Here is a 9,027-nt window from a genome sequence, read left to right on the forward strand (position 1 = left end):
AATGACAGTTGCACTGCAAATTCTGAAGCCCAACCACTTTTAAAACAGCAAATATAAACAATTCTGGCATTTCTGACCATGAAGGCTTTAAAGTAAAACCTCAACAATCAACCAATGAAACAGCCATGACCAACAAAAAGACGGCACTTCAATTCTTCTGCTGTGTTCTCCTCATAATTACCACCGCCGCCGCAGACACCATAACTTCCGGTCGGCCACTCCGAGACGGCGAAACCGTGGTGTCAGCCGCCGGGATTTACGAGCTGGGATTTTTCGACGGCGGAGATTCCGCGAGCCGTTTCGTTGGGATTTGGTACAAGAAGATATCCACTCGAACGATTGTTTGGGTCGCCAACAGAAATTCCCCCTTAAACGACACTTCGGGGGTGCTGATGATTAATGAGAACGGAAATTTGGTGCTTGTCGGCGGCGCTAATAATCGCACGATTTGGTCGTCGAATTCCTCGAGAATCTTGGAGAATCCCGTGGCGTGGCTTTCGGACGGAGGGAATCTCGTGATCAAGGATGAGAAGGGGAATTTCGCGTGGCAGAGCTTTGATCATCCCGGGAATACTCTGTTGCCGGGGATGAAGCTTGGGAGGAACCTAGTCAACGGTCTGGATTGGTCCATCTCAGCGTGGAAAACCGCCGACGATCCATCTCCGGGCGAGTATCGTGCCAGCCTGGACATTAATGGATACCCGCAGCTTTTCGTCAATAAAGGCTCCGTTTTACAATACAGCTCCGGCCCCTGGGACGGCATGGCCTTCACGGGAAGCCCAGTTTTGAAGCCCGACACTTACTTCACCTTCAAACTAGTCATCACATCGGACGAGGTTTATTACACGTACGAGGTTAAAAACACATCCCTACCGACCAGGGCGGTTATAATCCCGACCGGCGTGGTTCAGCATCTCACCTGGATCGAACGGACTCAGATCTGGTCCGTTTACCTAACAGCTCAGTTAGACAACTGTGACCGTTACGGGCTGTGTGGGCCCTACGCCAGCTGTAGCATCAATAACTCCCCGCCGTGCGATTGCCTGAGGGGGTTTCAGCCGAAATTTCCGGCGCAGTGGAACGGCGCGGATTGGTCGAGCGGGTGTGAGCGGCGGGCCCCGCTGGTGTGTGGGGAAAAAGACGGGTTCCGCGAGTTTTCCGGGATTAAAATGCCGGATTCTCGGCATTCCTGGTACGACAAAAACATCGACCTTAAGGAATGCAAGAAGAGGTGCCTGGAGAATTGTTCTTGCACTGCGTATTCCAATCTTGATGTCACGGATGGGAGTGGGTGCTTGCTGTATTTTAGTGAGCTTATGGATTTGAGGGAGCTGAGCCAAAATGAACAGACTTTGTATGTCAGAGTGGCTGCATCTGAAGTAGGTAAAGCCAATTCAATTCCTTCCTCAAATTCATTATTCACTTACAGGTTTTGAATTGAAGCAAAATTTATGTAGTTTCAGATCCTTTAGGCACCATAACCACTTGAATTTCTTGGCTGATCATGATACAGATGCAGATAGAAACCAAAAGAAAAGGAGATTGATGCGGATTATAATCGGGCCAACTGTCATAGGGACATTACTCATCTGTCTTTTCTGCTGGTGTGCATCCAAGAGAAGAACAAAAAGAGGTAAAGAGAAAAGGTTTACGCCCTGTTTGGTAAATGACTGATAGCTGATTAGGTTAGAGGGTATAAATAGTTGATAAAATTAGCTGATTGTAAAAAGGTGTTTGGTAAATTAGCTATTAGCTGATAGCTGTTTGGTATAATTTCATTTCTCAAAAAGCTAATTGAAAAAGTTGCTTTGAACAACTTTTTGAATTTTAGCATTTTGGAGTTACAAAAAGTTGATTAACCAAACACTTATATTGATTTTTTAACCAAGTTAGATAGCTAATAGTAGTTAAATAAGCTAAAATTGGCAGATAAGCTAACTATTTTACTAAACAGGGCCTTAGTCAGTTTCTGATAGTGTAAAATGAAGGGCAACAGTTTCTGATAGTGTAAAATGAAGGGCAACTTATTGTTTTTTTCTATTGTTAACCCAAACTGGAAATGATTATGCATTCAACCATATGTGTAAACTGCTTTCTTGGTTTACAGGTTTAGTTGATGATAAAGACATGGAGTTGCCATTGTTTGATTTGGCCACTGTTTCTTCTGCCACTAAGAACTTCTCTGCAAAAAACATGATTGGAGAGGGCGGATTTGGGCCGGTTTACAAGGTACCATAGCTGATAGCTTTCATCCTACTCGATTTGAATGTTTTAATAAGAAACGAAGAAAGCTAATTACTGACTGAGTTTCCATTGAAAAAACAAATGCGAAATTGCAGGGTAAGTTGGCATCTGGACAAGAGATAGCAGTGAAGAGGCTTTCAAAACATTCTGTGCAAGGTGTTCAAGAGTTAAAGGCTGAAGTCAATCTGATTTCCAAACTACAACATAGGAACCTTGTCAAGCTTTTAGGTTGCTGCATTGAAGGGGAAGAGGGGATTTTAGTCTATGAATTCATGCCCAATAATAGCTTGGATCATTTCATTTTTGGTCTGCTTCCTTAACTCATTTTTTGTGTGTTTTTAATTTGTCTTCTGATAAGCCTTGGAGATCATGATCCCTGTAATGAGCATGAACTAAGTAATTCACTCCAATTTCATGCAGATCCGAGCAGAAAAGCAGAACTTGGATGGCAAAAACGCTTTGAAATCGTAATGGGGATATCTCGTGGCCTTCTTTACCTTCACCAAGACTCCAGACTAAGAATCATTCATAGGGATCTTAAAGCCAGCAACATTTTACTCGACAACAACTTTCTCCCTAAGATTTCCGATTTTGGTCTTGCTAGAATAGTCGGCTTAGACCAAAATGAAGGAAAAACAAAACGTGTAGTCGGAACATAGTAAGTTCTGTTTCTGTAGAAATCATTTCAACTTGAATTCGAATTTCATTTGGAAATGCTGCCATTTACTAACCTTGCTACAATGAACTTGTAACAGTGGGTATATGTCTCCAGAGTATGCCATAGATGGGGAATTCTCAGTTAAATCAGACGTTTTCAGTCTAGGTGTGCTAATACTAGAACTAGTCAGTGGAAGGAAAAACCGGACATTTCGTAATTCGGATCATCTCCATAATCTGTTGGGACATGTAATCACTAATTGCAGCCTAAGATTTCCAGTTCTATATTTGTTCACTTATAATTTTAATTTATTAATTAACTTTGTTCTTACTTTTCAGGCATGGATATTGTGGAAAGAAGGCAGGGCCATGGAAATAATGGACGAAAGCCTAGAAGAAGAGTCATGTGTTAAATCTCAAGTTCTGAGATGCATTCAAGTAGGGCTATTGTGTGTTCAGAAACTCCCTGGAGACCGGCCAAACATGGCCTCTGTAGTGTTCATGCTGGGCAACGAGGATGTTCATTTGGCTGAACCGAGAGAACCGGGGTTTTTCGTGGAAAGAGGTTCAACCGAATCTGGAAGAGTCACTGAAAATGCAGAGACGCTAACAATACTGGAAGCTAGATAGATATATTTTTTTCCGAGTACTACTGACTCAATATACTTTATCAACTTATTGAAGCACAAAGCGTCAATACTACTCCGCTGAGGCTCTTTCAATACTATTCCACTGAGGCTTGAACCCATGACCTCTTATTTAGGATAGGCACTCCGTGTTCACTAGATCACAAGGTCATTAGTATATGATGATCAATTATTTAGTCAAGTGTAAAATGACATTGCTGATGTTGTATATTGCTGTAAAATCGTGGTGTAAAATGACATTTACTATATTCCTTTGTTAAAATTATTATTATGTAACATTATTTATTAAAATATTATTTTATTATATCAATTCGTTTTGAGTAACATCTCTAGAGGCAAAGCATTATATTCTACTTATCTTTATCACTAACCCCTACTCCTAAGTTGTTAGTGCAAACGAAGCTAACTAACATGAGTAACTGTGTACCCGAGTTAGAACTCTCCAACTCCAAACTTTGCCTAGGTTGAGGAAACCAAAAGCCAAACTTATCTAAAGTATGGGCCAAATATGAGTTTTCCATGCTAGTTGGCTCCCTAGCAACCATATAACACCTCATTCTCTTTGGCAAAGAGTGCACAATATGCAATGCTAGCTCCCAAGCCGGCAATGTCACTACTCGACTACTTCCCTCCTTATCTAGAAAAGAATCCAATTATATTGTTAGAGATTAAGACTTTTAAGATTAATGATTATACGACTAAATGGATAATTGGTAGACTTGACTTTACGCAAAACCATCTGGTTCTAGTAATCAATAGAGATTTTTTTTCTTTTTCTTTTTAATAATTATATATGGATCATATATATATATTCTCTTAGCATTACACAATTTTTTTTTTCTTTTTCTTTTTAAGGACTTCACTAACTAAAGCTAATTCTAACAACAAACCCTTCTTTCTTATACCATGCCGAGGCTATGCTTGGATTGGTTTAGGATGTGTTTGGATGGATTGGGGCTGACTACTCCCCGCCCCCTCTATCTACCTCCTCACATCTCCACCCCACTTTATTTTTATTTTTATTTTTACCAATGGGTGTGGAAAGCACTAAGGATTGATGCACAAAACATAAGCAAGTGTGAAGGGAACCTAGAGTGAGGTCATCCACTAAGTCGCACCCTAAGTTCCTTATCATGATTTGCTTACTCACGCTCTATTCAAGAAATTAAGTCTAAAAATTGATTGTGTTAGGAACTATTATATTCAAATTTTTAGGATGTTAATATTATATAAGGACTTAGATACCCCAAAATTTTTATTTTTGTATTCAGCTAGGTATCTATTGTCTAGGTCAAAAACTTAGGAAGTTTAGTATAGGCCAAAAACTTATCAGCTTGAGGTTGTTCAAGCTGATCAGCTTAGTATATGAGCTGGATGCTGGCAAAGCATCAATTACAGCAAATCAGCTGAATTGAAGACAACATACTAGCAGATTCAACCAGTAGAGCAGATCAACAAATACTCATCAGCCAAGTCCTCTAAAGTTATTTTCAGAAATTTCTAAGTCACTCATTAGTAGCAGATTCATTTTTAGAAAGTTCTAAGTCACTCATTAGCAGCAGATTCAAAGTAAACCAACTGATGTCTTCAAGTTGTTTAGTTCTCAATGACACCTGCATTTCTCAGTCATTAGATGAAGAAAGGGCACTACTACACCACATTCTTTTTCAAATTGCGCAACTCTGAGAAAAAGGAAAATGAAAGTTTCGTAAGAAAAAAATATGTACATTGTAGCATATATTTTGGAGTTTGTGGAAAATTTTGACACCTGTCACATTGAGGGTAACACAATTATTCCAATTTATGAAGATTATTACAAGTTTACCTTCACCTCTATTTACCTACAAATAGAGGGCTCCAAGCTCAAGAAAAGTTGTTGTTGCTATTGCTAAGTGTTATGCATTCATATTCAAGATAGAGATACTCACAAGCTATCAACATTCACATCAAAAGCAACTTTGAGCTTCATAATCCATCTTTGTTTGTTTGACAAAAATAACATCACTTTTGTTCGTAGCTGAAGATCTTCTGGTCAAGGTGACTTCGTGGCTGACCCTTGGAGGTGAAATCAAGTGTTGATGAAGATCGGAGGGGATATTCAAGTCAAAGGAACACTACTAGAGATCAGCAACGCTTTGTGAATACGTTGTGTGATCCGTGTCACTTGTATTTAGAACAATACTAGTGAAAACCTCCATGGAGTTTAAAGAGAAGAGTGAAGTAGGCTATTACTGAACCACTTTAAAAATCTATCTCTCACTTTATCTTTTTATTTATGCACATTATTTACCAATTGATAGGATCAAACACATACATGGTTACATGCATTATTTAATTTGCTTTAACCATCAAACCATGCTACAATTTTCAAAAGACTTTCGTTGCCTATCACGTACTTTAAACGGGTGGCACACTCTATTTTCAAAATTGTATTAAAGAAAAGTTTTTTAAAAGTCTATTCAATCTCCTCTTCTAGACTTTAATGTCTATGGGACCAACAAATTGCATAAGCTTGATTAAAAATCTAACCCAGACTCAATGAAAACATCAATGACATATTAATGAAGGTTAATATATACCAAACAATTAAAGAAACCTATTGAGCAAGACAAGAAAATTAATGCATGTAACACAATGTTTTGTTGAGCGATCAAGTTCAATACAAAGTGAATGTTTGATCATTACAACTCTTAAGTTTTTTATACAAGATGTGCGAGCTCACCCTGAGTCTTTTTTATTATTTTTTTTATTTTAATTTTTTTTTACGTGCATCGTACAACAACCCACTCCATGTCTTGCTTGTATGCAACACAACGACCCTTAGTTGGCAAAATAGACTATAATATTCCAATTATCTCATCAGCCGCCATATTTAAGATTTAAGAATATAAAATTATGTACAATTTTTTTTATTAATAGGTGCAATTAATATTATAATATTATAATATAATAACATATAAATAATATACTAATTTTTTTGAAAGCCAAAAACACACTATTATTAATTGAATTGTGGAAAAAAAAAAAAGAGAGAACGAATACAGTCGGGGGACAGTGTCCCAAAGATGGAAATCAGATTGAGAGCCTGCGGCCCTAGTTAAGGTGTGGATTACATGGTTCACTGACCTCTTACTCCAAAAGATTAAACACAAGAAATGTAACAATCTAAGCTAAGGATGACAATATTAAAGCTAGAGAATGAAAATACTAAAGAAGAAATGGAAACCACCTAAAACTACAAATGTTTCCTATTGTTCATGCACTGCCTCCTTATTTCTCTAAATCTTGAAAAAATCAGTTTATAGTGGAGGATTAGGTTTCGACGCACCGCCATGCGTGTGTTTAATTTGCCTCACCGCCACGATCTCAAGCTTGCTCCTTTTCCGTGTGTTCTTTATGCTCTACTTCTGTGTGCTCCTTTTGCTTCTTTTTTAATGCATTTTTTCTCCGTTTTGACTGAATTTTGCTGCCTTTTACTTTTTGCTCACCAAGTGTATATGGGTGAAATTGAGTATAAAAAAAAGCATCTTTTAGTTTGGAAGCCCAATAAAAAACCTTTAAATGTGCAAAAAAGTTTAAGAATGGGGTAAAATATATAATACGGACTACGGAGTATAAAATAAGAGATTAAAATCATTGATGAATTCTCAAGTATTGCATAAACATTCAATTTCATTGGCCTAATAGCGCCATTTGGGGATTATTGAAACCACTCATTATTGATAAACCAAGTCCATGAAGAAAAAAACTGCGAAGTAAATTGAACCTACTTGCGCCCCCTTCCGAAGCAGTGCGGTGGTGGATAGTGTCGGCGAAGGACTTGTCGCTTGATAATTTTATTGGAATCGAGTCCATCATAAACTGGGTATAAAGCTACGGGATTAAGAAAATAATAGTATTATTACCTGGGGCGCTAGGCCCAAAATAGTGGATCGTTATACCGTGGGGCAGGGTCCACGTGGATCTTCGTCCGAAACAACGCCGTATTGTTACGAATCTCATTACAGTTTTTCTTTTTAAAACTAAAATATAACTGTAATTTGAACAACAACAAAAACAATGACGAAGAAGCAAGAACAAAAAACACACACAAGTTCATCAGATCACAAAAACACACACGACAAAAAGGTGAATATTTAAACAACATTGTGAAATTTGAAAAACATGAGACATAGAATACATAGAATGTTTTCATAGAATACACAGAATATTGACACAAAATACACAGAACTCATCCTCCTAACATTCAAATGCACAAACACATCACAACCTGTGTTACTAACATGAATACATAGAACGGTTGTCTAGAATACACAGAATGTGTCTTCATAGAATATACAGAATATTGACACAAAATACACATAACTCATTTTGCTAACATTTTGGTATGGGGTGCACAATATAAATTGCCAAAAATACTACATACAAAGCCCGGGATATTGGCCCAAAATTGTGGCCCAAAAAATACAAATAATGAATACTATAGCCCTAAGGAATTGAATAGGACATGTCGGTCCGAATAATAAATAAATAAAGAAGCAAACTAGAGAAGTAATGAACAAAATAGAACTAAATATGTTACGAACAAGACTCGAACCCTAATGTGCCAGCATGAGAGAGAAGACTCGGACTAGTGAACCAGAAGGCGTTTGGTGAGTCAAGGGACGCATTGACAAATGGACGGCATCTGACAGACTTCCTTCTTGGCGATACATGTAATCTTAATAGCTTGGGTGTTTTGTCTTTGTATTGCTATGTGAGAGGTTGTGGGTTCAAATTCCTATGATAGTCCATCATAGCTGTTGCGACGTATTTAGACGACGATGTGTTGTGGTGTGATGAGGACACAAAAAGAGAGCGGCAGCGGTGGCTCTATAAGATGGCCAAAAATATCAAAACAAGACGCAACGTAACTGATTTGGAGGTCATCAATAATTTTATGGCCAGGGATGATGATGCTAGCTTATAGGGAATCTCACATACTTGTCAGAAACCAGAAATTTTAAAAATTTAAGAAACGAAAATACTGTTACATGAAATATGATTTATCGTAAAAGTTATTGGAATGATTAAAAGTGTCTATCATAGTTTGGTCTGTTAAATGATAAAAATGATAATTTGAGACTAAATTTAAAATTGTCACTAAAGATAAGCTAGCTCCACTAGAATTAATTAAAAGAAAAAAATCACAACCATACACATATCCAAGATAAACAACCTAGATTTGTCCACAATTCTCATGTGATGTTGAATGTACACACATATACACACATATATTTATGTATGCATGTATGTATGGGACCCCCAGTTCTTGGAGGCTTGTGTAGTAAGTAATAACCCTAGTGTCATTTTTGGAGGCTTGTGTGATAAATTTAGTGTCTTAAATGAAAATGTATATTTTAATTCTATATAGACATGAGCATGTGTATGTTTTTTTTTTTTTTTTTTTTTTTTTTTTTTTTTTTTTTTTTTTTTTTTT

At 37.4% G+C, this 9,027-nt stretch overlaps 1 protein-coding gene across 1 annotated transcript; it reads left to right on the forward strand.

Annotated features, from left to right (window-relative positions):
- On the forward strand, positions 1–3,858 carry LOC116023830 (G-type lectin S-receptor-like serine/threonine-protein kinase At4g27290). The gene is made up of 7 exons (XM_031264850.1): positions 1–1,383; positions 1,514–1,633; positions 2,108–2,229; positions 2,340–2,550; positions 2,665–2,902; positions 3,000–3,150; positions 3,241–3,858. Exons 1-7 carry the CDS (start codon positions 126–128, stop codon positions 3,529–3,531), a joined length of 2,391 nt encoding a protein of 796 aa, XP_031120710.1. The 5' UTR covers positions 1–125; the 3' UTR covers positions 3,532–3,858.
- The last annotated feature ends 5,169 nt before the right edge of the window (positions 3,859–9,027 follow it).

This window comes from Ipomoea triloba, chromosome 6, assembly GCF_003576645.1.
Source record: "Ipomoea triloba cultivar NCNSP0323 chromosome 6, ASM357664v1".
Classification (NCBI taxonomy): Eukaryota; Viridiplantae; Streptophyta; class Magnoliopsida; order Solanales; family Convolvulaceae; genus Ipomoea; species Ipomoea triloba.